Below are 18,831 nucleotides of genomic sequence, written 5' to 3'. Positions count from 1 at the left end.
GTCTTGGCATCTGCCAGGCATTCCCTGGTGTAGAAGGGCTCGTGCCCCAGAGGCTGGAGGAGCCAGCCACTTCCGGGGAGGCAGGAGCACGTCCCCTTACACAGCTCAGAGCCCAGAAGACACAGCGCTGCGCTGGCTGCCCCGAGCTCCGGCCTCTGCCTCCCAGACCAGACACCAGGCCAGGTCAGGGGGAAGTCACATCTGTAAGACACCATGATTTATTCACATCATGCAACATAGAGACACAAGACAGGCCCTGTCTGGATGGAGCTCTGGGGTGACAGGTGAAAGCTCGGGAGCAGGGCCTCACCTGACAGCAGTGCTCTGGACTCAGGGAGGCCCAAGGGGCAGGGCTCGAGTGAGGGACTGAGCCTCCAGGGTACCGTAGGCCAGCAAAGACAAGGCTGCAGGGCAGGGCGCCTGGCCTTGAGGCTGTGTGTCTGCGAACACCTCTGTCCAAGGCCTCAAATCACTCACTTGGGCCGTGACTGCCCTCAGCCCAAACCACAGCCACCCAAAGGCCTCCGCCGGCCCCCACGCCCAGACCCCCGCCACACCCCTCACCTGCAGCCCCAGCTGGACACTGGGCGTGGTGAAGGCCCCCATCAGAGCGCCGAGCACCAGGAGGTGGGAGGTGCTGGAGACAAGGCCCGCCACGATGGCGCCCTGCATGCTGAAGGGCAGCAGTGTGTACACCACGAAGACGATGAACAGGAAGAAGGGCACCTGCGGGCGGGGTGTCATGAGCGCAGCCCGCCACGCCGCCCCCACCAGGACACAGCCCAGGGCTGGGCCGGGATCGCCCTGCTGCCTCTTGTCTTCCGGGCTCAGCCCCAGAAGCCTGCACGCTGAGTCCTCCGCAGCCAGTCCAGGCCGCAGGTGCCCTCTACTCTCAGCCCTCAGGTCGGCCCCTTCCCCCCACCCTGTGTGGTGAGGGGCAGTGAAAGACACAATAGAATAAGAAAAAGTCAAAATCCACCCAGCCAGCATCATTTCCTTGGCCAAGGCCCAACCTCCTCAGCTCTCGTGACCCACTGTCTGCCGCTCTTCCTCCGCAGGAATGGTAACCTCTAGAAGGCTGAGGCAGGCCCGGCTCACCTGCCACCTCCAGCAATGCAGCCCCACCTGCCCCGTCCACTCTCACTGGCTGTGGCTCTCCTGCCTGCCCTGCACTCGCCACCTTCTGGGAACAGCACCTTCCCCCGAGCTTCCAAGAGCCTCACCCCACCTCAGTCCCACCGGTCAGAGGGGGCTACCCCTTGGTGACAGCAACCATCCAGAGCTGGGCCCATGATCCAGGCCAGCCAGTGCGACTCAAGCTAGTTGAGAAAGGGCTCCTCCTTTCAGCTGAGCTGGGGAGGCTGCCAGTCGGGCAGCCTGGAGGCACTGTGGCCATCTCTGCCCCGCCCAGGAATGAAACAGCACAGAGGAAAGCAGAGCCGAGAGAAACCAGGACCCGGCCATCCTGCTGGAGCGCCAGGACTGACCCCTGGGCCCTTCCTGGACATGAGCCAATTCTGCCTTTCTGCCGCTCTGAGTCGGAGATGTGTCATTTCCAGAAATGCCACAGCCAGAGTGGACACTCCTCCCACCTCCCCCCACTTATCAGCACAGAGCTGAGAACAAGAGCCAGCCTGCCCTGAGCAGGGTCACCTGTGGCTTCCTCCACATGGGTGGTGTCCAACCTCCCCCAAACATCAGGTTCTTTCTTACCTCAGGCTTTGTGCTGTGGCCTCTACTAGGGGCGCCTTCACCACCACCTTTCCCCAGTCGCCTACAGGGTCCTAAGCATCCTTCCCAGCCCAGCCCAAGCCCAGCCCAGGACCATCCTCAGCCACAGAGCCACAGCCCACAGAGAGGGAAGGGCCCGTGGCTGGCACACCCAATGCAGACCCGGGCTCCAGAGGGACCTGACGCCCAGAGAGGCCAGGAGTTACTAAGTGCACAACTGGCTGGCGGCATCCAACTCCCAGGGATGCTAGGGCCCCGCCCTGTTACCTGCTCCCACGCACAGGCCTTCTTCATCCATGCATCGAACACCAGCATGTAGCCCAGTGTCACAAGGCAGGCCCAGACGAGCAGCGCCGAGGCCCTGAGCCACTGCCGGACGAGACATTCAACATACACCAGCACGTAGAGAGCCACAAACACAGCAAGTGCCAAGAACGCCGTCCCCAGGACAGCCTGGTGTTCCGAGGGTTCCTGGTTGGGGCAAACATGCACAGAAATGCCATGGCACTCCCCACTGGGGTGTCACCTCCTCCAGAAAGCCTGCCAGGTTAGCCTGTCCAGCCCCTGAGCAGGGTAACCTGTGGCTTCCTTCACATGCGTGGTGTCCAACCTCCCTCTAAACATCAGGTTCTTTCTTACCTCAAGCTTTGTGCTGTTGCCTCTACTAGAGGCGCCTTCACCACCACCTTTCCCCAGTCGTCTACAGGGTCCTAAGCATCCTTCCCAGCCCAGCCCAGCACTGTGATGCTCTCCCTCCCCACTCCCCTCCATCAGGCCTCCCCGGATTCCGAGGGGCTCTGTGCACACCTGCAGGGGACAGGTACAAGAGCACAGGAGCAAAGCCTCCTGGAGGAGAGGCCACTGATCCTGACTCTTAAAGAATGAATGATTGTTTGAGGAAATAATGACCAAAGGTGTCCCAGACAGGGGAAGAGCTGAGGAAGGGTACAGAGGTGACACTAGGGGGGCGGAGGGTAACAAGAAAGATGATTCTCAGCTGGACAGCACCTGGTTTCCCCCAGGGGCCCCTGAACTCCATGCAGACAGAGACTGATTTGGGGGCCAGCACGCAGTGGGTGCTTAGCACCTATGTGCTGAGTGACAGAACAAATGTCCTTGGGTTTATATCCACAGAGAAACAGGTAGCACTGACGGAGCACATACTGGATGCTGGTCCCCTTACACCTATCACCCTGCCAACACCCTCTAGTCTCTGATGTCCTCTTCTAGAACTTTACTGTCCCACACAGTAGCCACTAGCCACATGCGCCTATTCAAAATTAAGTTTCCACTAATTAAAAATAAAGTTAAGAATTCAGTTCCTCGGTCATACTAGCCACATGTCAAGTGCTCAACAGCCACACACAGGGAATGGCTGTAGCAGGGCAAGGCCTAGATCAGAGATGATATTAGTGGCATCTGCCTCAATAGCTGTGATGAGAAGGATTCTGAGACCACAGCCAGGATCTGGGAGAAGGAGTGCGGGGATTGATTCATGATGTCTGCCATGGTACTGGAAGTGGCAGCAATGACACACAGGCCAGCCCTGACCTAGGCCTTCAATAGAATCAAAGTTCATTGTGGAGAAAAGTGAGGGTAATTTATTTGGCCAGATTAATGTCACATCTAAAACCACTTCCAGACTTAAAAATAAAAATAAAAAATGTGTCTTCCTCCAGCCTAAATATTCCCCACAGCACTTCACAGCTGCAGAAACTCAGGCTTAAAGAAGACAGAGGCTTGCCCAAGGCCTCACAGGTACAAAGCATCAGAGCTGAGCCCAGAGAAGCCCGCTCTGCCCACGGCTGCCCTCACGTACCCCGTAGCTGAAGGCGATGACAATGAGGGCGATGCAGGCAGTGACAGCCACCAGCAGGAGCGTGAGCAGCAGCGGCCCGTGCTGGCTGGTGAGACGGTACTTCTCGTAGAGTGCATCCTGGTCGGGGCCCTCCTCGCCCTCGTTGAGGAAGTAGCGCCCCTTGGTCGGCATCCTCCACCTTTGGTACACCGCCTAGCAGTCCACTCAGGACACCCTGGGGCCTGGGGAGCATCTGTCTGCCGACACCCACCCCATGTGCCTAGGCCTCCAGACTCTCCGAGCCCAGCAGGCGGGGCTGGGGAGGCGCCCCCTCAGCCTGCAGCTCCATGGGCACGTGGGGCCTGCCCTGCCTCAGCTCCCAGGCTGCGCTCACTGCACCGACGGCATCTTCCTTTGCATCCAGGACCGATTCAACAGACACACGGAGTCCTCCGCTCTGCCGAGACACAAAGCAAACCAGGATTTGACCTGGACTGGAGAGCAGGGCCAGGCCTCACAGCCCCAGGTCTGATTTATCAACCTGAACCCAAACCTCTTAGGTCGTGTTTAAAATTCCGCCCACCCTGAAGTCAGAAGGCTAGTTCCCTGGTGTTTCCTATAACTGTACTGTTCAATATGGTAGCCACTAGCCACTCATGGCTACCTAAAATTAACTTAAATTTAACTTTAAAATTAAACTCAAGTTGATTTAAAGTGAAATAAAAAATTCGGTCCCTCAGCCACACCAGTCACATCTCAACTGCTCAACAGCCACATGCAGAGAATGGCTACCATATTGGGCAGTGCAGATACAGCACCCTTCTGTCTTCCAGAAACTGCCACTGAACAGCACTGACTGTTTTACTTTCACGTGTAGGGCTCTGATCCATCTCAAGGAATTCTTGCGTATGGTGTGAGGCAGGGAGGGATCAAGCTGCTTTTCTTTTTTCTGAATGGATATCTAATTATCCCAGCAGCTTTTAGTGAAGCCACAATCCTTCCATGAAGACTTTCAGTGGAGCCACCTTTGTCCTAAGTCAAGTGACTGTGCATGTGAATTCTGTTTGCAGGTTTTCTTCTGTTCCAATGGTCCTCATGCCAAGACCACATTCACTCAATGACTGGGGCCTTTTAGTGAGTCCTGTGTCTCAGACTCTAATGCCTCCTTCACCCAGAGCATCCCTCTTGCATTCATATTATGTTACACTTCCACGTAAGACTGAAATTTTATAAAAAGGGCTCAGTAACAAGAATTCAAGATGTTTTCAAGCACTGCTTCATAGAAGAAGAAACTGAACCTCAGAGAAGAACACAGTGGATGGACCTTTTATGATGAAGTTGAGAGCAGACCCCAGGCTTTTGATGCTCAGCCCAGAGGGGCTCCTTCTTTGCACAGCACCATTCATTTATTTGCTCATTCATTTATTCCCAAAAGGATTGTTAATCATGCCTGTGGCACACCAGGCCCACTATACCTCCTGTGTGCCAGGCTGGCTCTCTCTCCCTCTCTAAGGCTCCCAGTCTCCAGGGAGAGAAAGTTACCCAAAAAATGTGCGATCCCTACATGCAGCAACTGGGGCTTGGGGTGGCTGCCATATTCCCAGGGGGAACTTTGTGTCAAGGGAGCAGCCCTGGATGGGGAATCCAGCACCCCCTCGACATACTCCAGGCCTGCCTCAGAGATAGGAACCAGGACAGGGCAGGTGGCAGAGGGCAGGGAGCCCATAAGACATGAGGAAGCTCAGGGCAATTACAAAGGATGCAAATAACCACCTGTGGAAGCTGCAATGGAAAGTCAGTCCAGAGCCCCCAAAGGCAGAATAGTGGGGTACCCAGAGTCACAGCAACTGAGTGAAGCCCCCCCCTCCAGTGAATGCCAGCTGCCTTGGGTAACCCGGGGCCACCTCAGATCCAGGAGCCACCTGCAGCACTATTCCATCTGGGAGCTCCTACTCCACAAAACCCAGGAACAAAATGGAAAAAAAACACGTGTTTGAGGGAGGAGCAAGGGGCTGTTTGCCCGAAGTTCTGGCCCCTCTGCTCCCTCTAGGCCCAGGCAGGTGTCCACAAGCCTTGGCAACTACCTGTTTAATCCAGGCAACCCTGGGGGGTTGGGCCAGGGCTGCCAAAGTGTCCAAAGTGCTTGGACAAGCTACAAATCTGTTTCCTACATGAAACACAAATTTTCAAATGCTGGCAGCTAAATTTTAAAATTTGAGTGGTGCAGCCTACTCGTTAGAGTGCCACCTCTAAATCTTCACCTACCAGTCTTTGTTCCACAAGAGGCATTTTTAAACATTTTTTAAACTAATCTTTTAGTGGTGGTACTGGGGATTGAACCCAGGGCCTTCTGCATGCTAAGCATGTGCTCTACCACTGAGCTATTCCCACCCCTCTGAGGCATTTTTTGAGCACTAATGATGTAGGACCAGCCCTGTGCTAAAGAGTTCACAAAATAAGAGAAGGCCCCCGCCCTAAGAAGCCCCCACTCCAGGGCACCCCTAGAACAGCTGTAATGCTGTTCCACCAGGTGCCTGCACACACACACACACATCTCTACTCTCCCCTTCACAGCCTGCTAAGGCCAAGGTGTCACAGCCATTTTACAGACACAGAAGTGAATCCAAAGAGGTAGAGTGACTTGACTACGATCACACAGCTGGAGCTGGTTGGTAGAAGGGCTGGGACTCAAACCTAGGCAGGTCAGCCAGCTCCCAAACCAGGGCTTCCCGGCCCAATCTCGCTGTCTCACTGAACTGAGAAAGACTTCCCCCACGGAGCTCCTTCCAGAAGCAGCAGCTCCTGGGGACTGAACCAGTTGCCCAAAGTATACACAACACTGCCTGTCCCTCTGGCCAGATGCCAAACACCAGTGCACAAGGACTGCCAGGCTGAGAAATCCCAAACCCCAAGGGGCCAGGGCAACGCCCCACAGCTGCTCCATCCCCTAGGCAAAGCTCCGAGGCCAGAACTAGGCATGGCCAGGACATGCACAAGCACACGTGCACCTCACAGCCTTTCATCCCCAGATGCCGACCTGCCCTTCCAGGCACAAAAAACCTGGCTGAGCCAGGCATGGAGAGAGTGGGACCTGGCAAAATGTTCCCGAGGGTCTGTGGGAATCCAGGCCTGGTAAACACTCCTCTCAGTGATCTAATTAGGCCACTTCCTGGGCAACGGCAGGCAGGACAGGAGGTGGACAATGGACAGAACTGGACAGCACTGGACACAGAGACTTCAGCACACCCAGGGACCTCGTCCAGCTGCTGGAACAAACAGAGCAGCACAAGGCAGGGCAGGGAGGAAAGACTGCATTTCTCCCTCCTGGAGATGACCCAGCACCAACAGGCATCTCCACAGAACCAGCCCCTCTCCAGGAGCCACCCTCAAAATGAGACCCAGAGGCCCCCTCTGCTAGGGACAGTTTCAATGTCCCTCTGTCCCATCACCAGTTCTTCTTGCCAACTCAGCTGGCAACTGGGAGGGCCCGTCTGAAGCCCTGGATGAAGGAACTCCTTTGCCACGTCTCCAACAAATGCTCCTGCAGCCTCAGCCAGCACGCCTCAGTGACGGGGAGCTCATCACCTCTCAGGGCAGTCTTCCCAGCACTGGGCACCACTCTGGCTGTAAGTCCTCCCTGAGGTCAAGCTAAGTCTGCCTGTCGCTCCCTCACCCCCACCCCGCTTGTCTTGTCTGAACTCCAAAAACCAAGAGCAGAGACACTGAGGCCCCTTCACCTGGGGGGACTGGTCCCAAAGTTCCTTCACTGTCACTTACACCTCACGAGAACTCTGGCAGGAGAGCAGCCCCATCTCACGGAAGAGTGGGTCCAGTTGGAAGGGTGTTTCCTGCTTTTGCTGGGCATTGTCCTTTCCCACCTTCTCAGTCCCTGGTTCAGGGGCCATGTGACCCAGGTCTGGCTCACCAGCACAGTCTCTCCCAAGCCCCCTCGACTGGTTCAAGGATGGACATGTGACCAAAACCAAGCCAGTGAGAATCCTTCCTGGGACTTCTGTTGATACGGGGAAGAGATGCCCTGGAGCTGCTAGCAGCCATCTGAGTGGCCACCTGAGACCAAAGCCCATGCAGAGACCTGGAGAGAGACAGTGTCCTGAACCTAACCCCTGAGCCCCTGGATCCAGTTCTGCCAGGGGCTCAAGCGACCCCCAGACATTTACTTGTATGGGATAATCAATGCACCTCACAGCTGAAGCCAGTGTGAGCTTCTGGCCCTTGCAACCAAGAGTCCCAAGGTCCATGTTGGGCCTCCCAGTTTGCTGTGTCCAGAAAGCCCTCATGGCCCCTTGATGAGACCAGAGTCAGGGGGAGTTAGCTCAGAGGTGGGAGTGGGCCCCTGCAGACGCAGCCAGTCCTGGCTAAGACCCCCTGCAAGGGGGCTGGGCCAGGGAGGGGAACCCTCCCCCCATGCCCACCCCATGTCCCCTCTGTCACTGTGTCCCAGACTGCACAGCTCAGGCCAGGCCAGACCACAGAAGACCCAGGCAGCAGGGCAGCAGGAGGCCCAGGGCCACAGGAGGCAGGGCAGGGGGCGCCCCAAGTCCTCTCCAGGGGCCTCCAGTGACCCCCAGTGGCCCTATGGGAGGAATTAGGGAGCCCAGGGTATGCTTAGGGAGAAACTGATACCAAGGGAATCAAGCTCCTCTTCCACAAGCTGTCCTGGTGGGCTCTGAGCCCCTGGAGTCCCAGAGGCTGTGACTGAGTGGGGCAAATGATGCCCTAAACAAAATCTACTGAGTGCTTACTGCATGCCTAGCACTGTAGTCTCTTTAAATCCGCACCCCTGTCCCATAGGTGAGGATGACTACTGCGTCTGTTTTATGGATGTGGGAATGAGGCACAGAGAGGTTCAATCACTTGCCCAAGGTCACACAGCTAGTAAAAGAGAGAATACAGGGTGAATACAGGTCATCCAGGGTCCTGCCCTTCACCTGCATGGTGCTGACATCCACAGAACATGTAACATCTCAAAATGCCAACCCCTTCCTGCCCTCCCTCCTCAAGGCCAAGTGCAGAGGGTGGGGACAAAGTGGACCTCATCAAGGAAACTCCCTCTGCCTTAGAGAGGCAAGGTCAGGCAACCGTGCCAGGGAGCCTCCTCGCAGCCAGCAAGATCCAGGAGGGCCTCTTCCTCCAGGAAGCCCTCTGAGCTACCCACATACACCATCTTCTCCCTTCTTTGCAACCAAGACAGGACTGGGGTCTTCTTGCCAAATACTGATAGGCAGATTCCAAGTTTCTCAGCCATAAGAACTGCTGGAAATAGGGGGCTGGGACCTCAAACTATGACTGCAAAACTGGGCCCTCAGGGGTGCTCAGGAAATCTTTTTCCAGCAGAACCGGCTGATCTGGCAGCAGCCCCAGCCCCACCACACCCCTGGGGGAGTCTAGTCCACCCCAGCTTTCACAGACACAGACAGAGTACCCACTTCCTCACCCAAGCAGTACTGGCAGGAACCCAGTCTGGTTTCCTTTGACCCTGCCCTGGCAGGCCCGGAGCTGTACCAGCCCCAGAAAGGGGAAGTGAGGCCTTGGGGGGTGGGGGGTGGGGCAGGCAAGCCTAAGGAGAGGAGAGGCCCCACTCAGGGTGGACCCTGTGCCCATACCCCACTCAGGTGACCATACTGCTGCCCCCAGGAACCCACAAGCACAGTCTCACCCACCAGGCCTACCCAGCACTTGGTGGGCTGGGTCACTGGCAGATTTTTCCTTTGCTGAGGGAGTCTCAGTTAGTGCCACCTCCCTCAGGGACCTGCATCTCTGTGAAGGAGAGCCAGCAGCTGCTCTGCCCAGCCCAGGCCTGGCACAAAGGGGCACCCAGGAAACATCAAGGGCTAAGGGTCTCTCCATGCCTTAGCTCATGCCAGGGCCTGACCTCACGCCCCACACCCTTCTCTCCCAGGCATGTCTCCGCTCCGAGACACCTGTCAAACATCCCAGCAACTGCTCACCCAGCTGTCATGGGATCTGTGACTGTGTCCTGCAGCTGGGGCCCAGCTGATGCTTGTGGGACAGGTGGATAGAGGGGTGAGTCAACCAGCTACAATCCTGAACTGGGCAGAAAGGTGGGGAAAAGCAGGCCGGGCAGCTTTGGTGAGGAAGGCGAGGAGGCTGAGTAGAAGAGGATGAAACCAGATGAAAGGGTCTCTCTCTGAACAGGAAGCACCTGCTGCATCACACCTTTCCCCAGGTAAGCTGTACCCGGGAGGGAGGAGGCTGGGTTCACATCCCATCTCTGCTACCCTTGGCCATATGAATGGCAAAGTCTCTCACACTCTGGGCCTCAATTTCCTCATCGGTAAACTGGGGTGCTGATACCCAAGCTGGGGGGAGAGTGAGGCGCAGGTCCTCACAACTGACAGGCCAAGTTTGTGAGGATAAAACAGCAAATGAGCCCAGAAGGAAGGGGCAATTCCTAGAGCTGGGGAAGCCCAACCAGGAAGCCCCAACAGGACAGACAGAGTGCAAAAAGGCAGAGCCCCCAAGGACTCGATATCTCCCCACAGCCTGGACAGTCTGTAAGGCCACCAGGCAGGGGAAACAGCCACAACAGCATAATTATGCCCCCAGCCAGCCCTGCTCCCCAAGGACCCCCAGGCTGACTCTACCCTAACCCCCGGGACCACAGGCTGCCACTCAGTATCGGGGTCCAGAGACCTGTGTTCCAGCCCCAGCTCTGCCACCAACATGCTCTGCGACCCGTACCTGGTCTGGGCCTCGGCTTCCCCTCTTATAAAGGAGTGGCTATGTCAGAACTCTGAGGCTGGGCAGGGAGTGGAGGCTGAATCATAAAACAAGAACGGAGGAAAAGCTGAAAAGCCTGTGTGTCGTCACCTGGCCCCAGAGGGCTAGATCTAGTGCTGGGGTAGGGAGTTACTCTTTGTTCCTGAACTTCTCCCTTCCACTTTTCCTCTGCAATAAGCATTACCCTAGTCGGTCTCTCCTCTAAAACACAGACACCTTGTCAGCTCTCACCCCCAAAGCTCCAGCTGCCAGGGATAATAAATTTGGTTTCCTATCTCCTGTGCCAGTTCTAATGATGGTTAGTGACTGCCTGGGAAGAGTTCATCCAGTCATTCATTCAGCTTGAGAGGGATTCATGCGTTCATTCCCTCAGCAGATGTGCACCAACACCTTCTGTGTGCCAGGCACCAGGCCAGGCTCTTAAAAGGGAAGCAGCTCCAGCCACAAGCTTTCAGAAGGCAGACACCTCAGTGCTCCCCTCCCCCAGGTGTCTACAAGGGCTCTGCACTCAGTGTGTTCAGGCAACAGTGTTTATTAACTGACTGACCAATCAGCTAGGGCCTAGTGTTGACTAGATAGCGATATTTCCCCCCACTCTTGCCTGAAATCCCATCATTAGTGAGTCATTCCTTAAGTACTACCCTCACTAAGTTCCTCTTTAGAAGGAAAACGCTTTCATGCCCGTGCTTCACTCCTTACCCCTTTCCCCTCAGTAGGAAGAACAGAAAGCGGAAGTCTAGCTGGCCTTCAGAGACCTCACGCGGTGCTGGCCCTGCCCAGGATGGCAGGGCAGTGGGCTTCCCATGGCCCACCCAGACGGTGGGTCCACTGGGGATAGCAGATACAATCAAGAGTAGCCACTGCCCTGGAGAGGGCCAGGAGGACTTAGGTTTAAGTCTGAATTCCTGGGGGAGGGTATAGCTCAGTGGTAGAGCACATGCCTAGCATGCATGAGGTCCTGGGTCCTGGGTCCTGGGTCCCATCCCCAGTATCTCCATTAAAAAAAATAAATAGATAAAAATAGATAAATCTAGTTACCCTCCCCACCAAAAATAGTCTTACCTCCTGCACTGGGTAGGAATAATCCTACCCAAGGAGGCAAAAGACTTGTACTCTGAAAACTGAGACACTGATGAAGAAATTGAAGATGACATAAACAAATGGAAAGATATACTGCATTCTTGGACTGAAAGAATCAATATTGTTAAAATGGCTATACTGCCCAAGGCAATTTACAGATTCAATGCAGTCCCTATCAAATTACCAACGACATTCTTCACAGAGCTGGAACAAAAAAAGTTAAAATTTGTATGGAAACACGAAAGACCCCCTAATAGCCAAAACAATCTTGAAAAAGAAGAACGGAGCTGGAGGAATCACACTCCCTGACTTCAGACTACACTACAAAGCTACGGTAATCAAAACAGTATGGTACTGGCACAAAAACAGACACATAGATCAATGGAACAGGATAGAAAGTCCAGAAATAAACTCACACACATATGGTCAATTAATCTATGACAATGGAGGCAAGAATATACAATGGAGGAAAGACAGTCTCTTCAATAAGTGGTGCTGGGAAAACTGGACAGCTACTTGTAAAAGAATGAAATTGGAACATTCCCTAATACCATGTACAGAAATAAACTCAAAATGGATTAAAGACCTAAATGTAAGACCAGATACTATAAAACTCCTAGAGGAAAATATAGGCAGAACACTCTCAGACATAAATCACAGAATATATTTTTTGAACCAGCTCCCAGAGTAATGGAAATAAAAGCAAAAATAGGCAAATGGGATCTAATTAAACTTAAAAGCTTTCGCACAGCTAAGGATACATCAACAAAACAAAAAGACAACCTACAGAATGTGAAAAAATATTTGCAAATGATGTGACCGACAAGGGACTAATTTCCAAAATATACAAACAGCTCATACACCTTTATATCAAAAAAACAAGCAACCCAATCCAAAAATGGGCAGAAGATCTAAACAAGCAATTCTCCAATGCTTGACAAAGCAAGACATACAAATGGCCAATAGGCACATGAAAAAATGCTCAGCATCGCTAATTGTCAGAGAAATGCAGATAAAAACTACAATGATGTATCACCTCACACCAGCCAGAATGGCCACTGTTAAAAAGTCTACAAATGATAGATGCTGGAGAAGGTGTGGAGAAAAGGGAACCCTCCTACACTGCTGGTGGAAGTGTATATTGGTGCAGCCACTATGGAAGACAGTATTGAGGTTCCTTAAAAAACTAAAAATAGACTTACCACATGATCCAGCAATCCCACTCCTGAACATATACTAGAGAAAAATAAAATTCCAAAAGATACATGCACCCCAATGTTCATAGCAGCACTATTTACAATAGCCAAGACATGGAAATAACCCAAATGTCCATCAACAGATGACTGGATAAAGAAGTTGTGGTATATATATGTACATATACATATATAAATATATATACATATATATATATACACATACATACATACATACATACATACATACATACATATACAATGGAACACTATTCAGCCATAAAGGAATAAAATAATGCCATTTGCAGCAACATGAATGGACCTGGAGATCATCATTCTAAGTGAAGTGGGCCAGAAAGAGAAAAATGCCATATGATATCACTTATATGCAGAATCTTTAAAAAAAAAAATAAGGACACAAATGAACTACTTATTATTTATAACTTAGATCATTGATTTCTTTTTTTTGTTTGTTGGGGGTTTTTTGGGACAGGGGATAGTAATTAGGTTTATTTATTTATTTTTGGAGGAGGTAGTGCAGATTGAGCCCAGGACCTTGTGTATGCTAAGCATGCACTCTACCACTTGAGTTATACCCTCCCCCCACCAATTTCTTGAATATGTGTAAGCACATTTGACTGTCATTTATGATTGGATTACTGCATTCTGTTGATTCTTATTTTGTGGTTGGCTTTATTCCTTTGATAACTATGTAAGTTTAAAAAGCTAAAGCTCTAATCTGTTCTTAGAAAAGAATGATCAGTACATATATGTAAAGTTAAAAAAAAATACGTGCAGTATATTGTATCTACGTATTTGCATGCAATATATTGAAATGTGCAATCAAACTGTAACAATTCTACTTAATATAACTGAAAAATGAAAAAAATAGATAAAAATAAATAAACCTAATTACCTCCCCCTCCAAAAAAAAGTTCTAACTCCTGCACTGCTAGTCACCTATTTAAAGAGGCAGCAGATCCCAGGAGGGAGAGAAAGCTGGAGTCATAATTTATACCAGGATGATTTCCAAAGTGAGCAATAACTCATGAAAGAAATTTCATATAATGCTGCAGTGGATAAGTCCTTTCTAACCTGACATGAAACCTAAAAGCCATAATGAAAAGACTGATAAATTCAATTACATTAAAAAAATTTTTTTTCTACATGGTAAAAACTATCAAAAGTAAAATCAAAAGATGAGCAAGAGATTATGGAAACATTTGCAATTCTTATCACAAGGAGCTAATCTTCCTCATACGTAAAGAGTTCCTACAAATCAAAAAGACCAATAACCCAGCAGAAAAATGGGAGAAGAGTATGAACAGAGTTCATGGAAAAACAATACAAATGGCTCTTAAACATTTGGAAAGAAGCTACCTCACCCATAAGAGAAATGCAATTTAAAACAACTATGAAAAACCATTTTTACCTACCCAGTAAGCAAAGATCAAGCATTTCATAAATCTCTGTGTTGGCCAGGCTGGGGGAGGAAATAGACACCCACACTCGCTCCTGGCAGGTGTGTGATTCAGCACAACCTCTGGGGCAGGCAGTGTAGTCATATCTAACAATGTCGCTAATGTATGCACACACCTTTTGACCCAGCAAACCTACTGCAAGTAATTTATCCTACAAACACTTTCACATGTGTGAAATGATGTATGTACAAGATTATTCATTGCAGCATTATTTGTAATTGCACTGCAAACAATATGTCTATCAGTCTGGTGAAGATAAAGCACAATACATACTTCACATGGAATACTACACAGCTGTCAAAAAGGGTGCATCAGCTTGAGCCATACTATCACAGGATATTCTGTGAAAAATCCACATAGTAACAGCAATACCTAGAATGGATTAGGACTGAACCAAGACAGAAAAATCAAAACTGCTGCTTTGGCAGAGTGAACGAATCTTCTCCTCATTTTCAGTTTCTATTTCTATTATCACAATGTAGCTTGTGCAATTTTTTTTGTTTTCAATAGAAAAAACAGTATCTACCATATTCATAGTGCCTATTGTTAACAACACTGTATTGCATACTTAAAATTGTCTCTAAAATGATACAGTTTACATGTTCTTATCATAAAAATAATAATAATAAATAAAGAGAAAGGAGGAAGCTTTTGGCCATGAGGGACAGGTTTCTGGAATAGATTGTGGTGATAGGTTCATGGGTAAACTAACCAAGTTGTATACATTAAATATGCACGGCTTTTTGTATGTCACTCATATGTCAATAAAGGGCTTTAAAAAAAATTAACATATAAACTAAAAAATAAAGACCTTAATAGAAAAACTCAAAGGGTAACATAAAGCAATTGATAACTCAGGTGACACTACAATACAATAACATGGAAAGATATGTTCCTGGTATGTTTTTTGGTGTGTGTGTGTGTGTGTGTAGGTGTGTACACATACAAATAGAACCCACAAACAAAAAGAGAAGAAAAGAAAAATAAGCCCCATGTCCATCACGTCTAAGTTGCATGACCCTGAAAAGGTTACTTAGCCTCTCTGTGCCTCAGTTTCCTCACCTGGAAAAAGGGAGAATAACGTTCTGACGGCCCAGGGCTTTGAGGGGATTCAGTGGAGGTGATGCAGGTGGAGTGTGGGGCTGCACCTGGCACAAGGTGCTGAAGTCAAGGTGACAAGTATTAACAAGTTGCAGAAAGGGCCGCAAGGTCCGGGGGTGGGCCCAGAACCTTCCCCTCCACCTGACCCTGTCACAGACCACAGCACCGGAGGGGTCAAGGAGCCTTGGCCTCCCTCCAGCTCTGCTCTAGAAGTGGCCTGGCCTCTGGGGTGGACACAGTAGTGTCAGCACCTCAGGACCACCTTCTGGGGGCATGAGCAGCATCACAGACTGACGCCCCCATGCGGCACCTCACTGGGCCTCAAGGGAGCAGCCATCTGCTGGGTCAGGGAAAGCAGGGATGTGGCCCGAGCCACAGAGAGCTTCTGGGCAGCATCCCCGGCAGCACTGGGTCCTCACCCCAAAGTCTCTAGGGCTGCAGGGAGAAGAAAAGCAGCCCTCAAGACAGGCTCTGCAAACTGTGAATCCAGCGGGGACGCTGAGAGGGCAGGAAACCAGCCAGAAGGCATCCCTGACCCGCCAGCCTCTGAGCACCTGCTGGGAGCGGGCAAGGCCCTGGCATTCTGAACCCCAGGGAGGGGCGCTCTCACTATATTTCCAGCCTGGGGAGCCAACTCTGGGATCCTAACCTACTCGTCCCAAGCCCCCTGGCTGGGATTTAAACTCTGATCTGCCCACTTCAAGGCCCAAGCTCCTTCTTAACCTTATGCCTGCATTTCCTGAGGTGCGATCTGCCCTACAGCAGGCCGTGAAGAGCTACACACACATACCAGTTTCTGGTCACAGGCAGCACTGGGCTTACCGTTCTCCTCCTCCTCCTCTAAAGACACATTAGCAAATTAGCAGGAATGAAAGCTGCTGATTAATAAACATAGCTAAACGTTTCCCAGTCTTTTTGGTTCAAGAAGCTCTTTTTGCATTAAATCTCTAAAGAATCCCCTGTGGGAAATGCTGACTTCAGCATCTCTAGGACTCAGTTCCGGGCTCCTCCCTCAAGAAGCCTCCCTGGGCAGTTGTAGCCCAGAAAGGCCAGTATCTGCCCCTTCTCTGACAGCTTGGGAGTTCCTTCAGGCTGGAGCCCCACTCCCTGACCTCCACCCGACCCTGGGCTGGGCTGAGCTTGGCCCCCAGGGTTGGGGAGGCGGCAGACTGGAGGAGAGGCCTGGCCCCTGCCCGCAGGCAGTTTTCAGCTGGGGAAGCAACCTGCCCTGGGGAAGAGAAAGCAGGAAAGAGCACTAAACACCGACCAGGAAAGACCCTCCTGTCGTACTTCCTGCCTCACCGAGCAACGCAGGGAAGTGCTCCCCCTCCGTACCTCGGTCTCCCCACCTGCCAGAGGCAAAAAGGGATAGAGCCCTGGGCCGAAAGTCAGGAGACCTAAGGGCCAGCCCAGCTCCACCTCTCGCCCTCTCGGGGCCTGATTCCTCGGGGTGGGGTGTGGGGGGTAAGGAAAGGCCCCAGGGTCTGGGAGGGCCCTTCTCACTGAGACTACTAGGGAAGCTAGCCACAGTGGGGCCAGTGGGAAAGGCACCCCACACAGACCTCCGCAGGCCTTGCTGGGGCCATGGCCTCCCCCCACATCCGTGGAGCCCAGCGAGGCATCACTGTGTACTCAGGCTCCCGGAGCCACTGCTTACTTAGCCCAAAGGTCCCCCATTTGACTCCCAAAGTGCCAGACACCAGAGTGCCTGGCCCTGATCCAAGGTGCTGAGAACCCCCACCTCCCCAAGGCTTCCTGAGAACCTGTGTGAGGCCAAGGGTGCATGTGGGGCTGAAGGGCTGCCTGGTGAAGCCTGGACCAGAGCCCGGAAGAGCCCTTCTGCAGGGGAAGCAGCCCCAGCCGACCTCTCCCACACCCCTCAAAACCACAGCCTGGCTTCCGGAGCTGCAAATACAGGGGCTTAGGAGCCCCTCCCTAAGGCTGTCCCCAGAGCCCAGACCCCCCACTCCTGCTCGGTGACTCCTTCCATCCACAAACTCTTGCTTTCTGGAGCTAGGCTCCACTGGGCACAGAAGCCGCTGTGATGGAGCCTCCGTCCATGGCAGCCCCGTGCCCCACAAGCCCAGGCCTCCCCTGGGACTTCCCACCAGGGCTCCCTACACCTGACCAAGACCCCAAGAACAATGAGCCCAGTCCTGCTCACCCTCGGCCAACAAACTCCTCCAGGGCTTCCTGAAGCCTTCTTCGTGGCTGTGTGATTTGACTTATTTCGGTTCCCCAAACAAGCCCCACCCTTTCGTCTCCAGGCTCTGGCAGCCTAAAAGCACTGCCTACCTCCTCACCCCCAAACTCCCTCTGCCTGGCAAACTCCTGCCTGCCCTTCAGAGCCAGGTTGAGCTGCCACCTCCTCCAGGAGGGCTGCCCAACCTGGACTCAGTGCCTGCACTTCCCTCCACAGCACAGGGCCCCTGGCCTGTCACTGCCTGACTGTGTGGCACCTCTCCCAAGGCTGATGTCTGGCCATGACCTGCTCCACTTCCAGAACCCAACACTGCTTGGCACAAAGGGGACACCCAAATCCCAAATCCCAAACCCGTGGACTAAGTCAAATACAGCCCACCCTGAACAGGCAGTCAGGGCCTGGGCCCTAGTCCTAGTGTCCCTAGTCCCGTCCGTGTGAGTTTTGGCAGGCCACCTGCCTCTCAGGCCTTGATTTCTCACCTGAGTGATGGAGATGAAACTCTTTCCTATTCCCTGGCCTGTTCTGGCAGTAAAGTGACCTTGTGGCTATGAAAACTCTTTATAAATCCAGAAACTTTGCACATGAAAGGGGGCTGATCTTGCTGTATTGTTTCTACTACAGGGACAAAGGCCCCAGCCTAAGTCCCCCTCACCGCCATCCAACAGGTAGGCTCCTGTCCACACCAGGTACCAGGTGAGGTGCTGAAGCTACCACAAACAATACGGATGCAGGGTCTTTTGTGAGCCCATGTTGCAGGGAGGGGAGGGGCATGTGCCAAACGAGCCACATGAGTAAAGGAAATGCCAGGGCAGGCAAGGACCCAGCCTCAAGCCAGGCAGCCAGGGAGGCAGGAAAGCCTAGTTGTTGAGAGCACAGGCTCTGAGGCCAAACAGGGAGATCCCCAGCTTCACATCAGAGGAGCTGTGTGACCTAGGGCATGTTAATTAACCTCTCTAGGCCTCCATTTCCTCATCTGCAGAATGGAGGGGTGGGCAGCCTGAGAAACCACTCCCACCCCATCAACTCCAGTCAGGCCCAGAGGAAAGTGAGAAGAGGTGGGCCTTGGGGGCCAGGAACACAGCTGAGGACTAGGGTACCTGCAATGCAGACCTCAACAAAGACCCAGGAGACACACTTCAAGCCTCAGGGGTCTCGGCCTCACCTCCTGTCGGCCCCCATAAGTGCTTCTCGTCCCCTGCTCCCCTGCCCAGCAAGTGGGGTCTGACAAAGGGATGCCCGAGAGCCAGCCCCTGCTCCAGCCCCGGCCTGGCACTAAGGCACCCCTTCCTAAGGGGAGTTGAGCAGTGACTCCAGGGAGTCTGGGTGTTTCCCCATCAGCCCAGGACCCCATTAAAGCAGTGCCTCCAACCAAATTCACAGGGTTCCTCCTCTCTAGCTGGATGGAGCCCAGGGGAGACAGGTGTTGGGGGACTAGGAGCAGGGATGGGCAGACTCAGGAGGTCTCCGGCCCACGTGGCAGGG

General features: G+C 52.5%; 1 protein-coding gene across 9 annotated transcripts in view; it reads right to left on the bottom strand.

Annotated features, from left to right (window-relative positions):
- Positions 1–18,831, bottom strand: part of ADCY7 (adenylate cyclase 7) — a 61,832-nt gene that overhangs the window by 24,073 nt on the left and 18,928 nt on the right. For 4 of the 9 annotated variants that reach the window (XM_032486274.1, XM_032486268.1, XM_032486275.1 and 1 more), the window contains exons 1-4: positions 17,311–17,398; positions 3,551–3,986; positions 1,999–2,202; positions 565–726 (exon numbers count right to left, since the gene is read on the bottom strand). In XM_032486274.1, coding sequence (XP_032342165.1) covers positions 565–726; positions 1,999–2,202; positions 3,551–3,721 — 537 coding nt within the window. In that variant the 5' untranslated portion in view covers positions 3,722–3,986; positions 17,311–17,398. Of the gene's footprint in view, positions 1–564; positions 727–1,998; positions 2,203–3,550; positions 4,104–17,310; positions 17,399–18,831 lie in introns of those variants that run through there. The other 5 variants (XM_032486270.1, XM_032486272.1, XM_032486273.1 and 2 more) reach the window with 2 other exon arrangements.

Source organism: Camelus ferus, chromosome 9 (genome assembly GCF_009834535.1).
Source record: "Camelus ferus isolate YT-003-E chromosome 9, BCGSAC_Cfer_1.0, whole genome shotgun sequence".
In the NCBI taxonomy this organism is placed as follows: domain Eukaryota; kingdom Metazoa; phylum Chordata; class Mammalia; order Artiodactyla; family Camelidae; genus Camelus; species Camelus ferus.
This window is presented reverse-complemented; position numbering and strand designations above follow the sequence as displayed.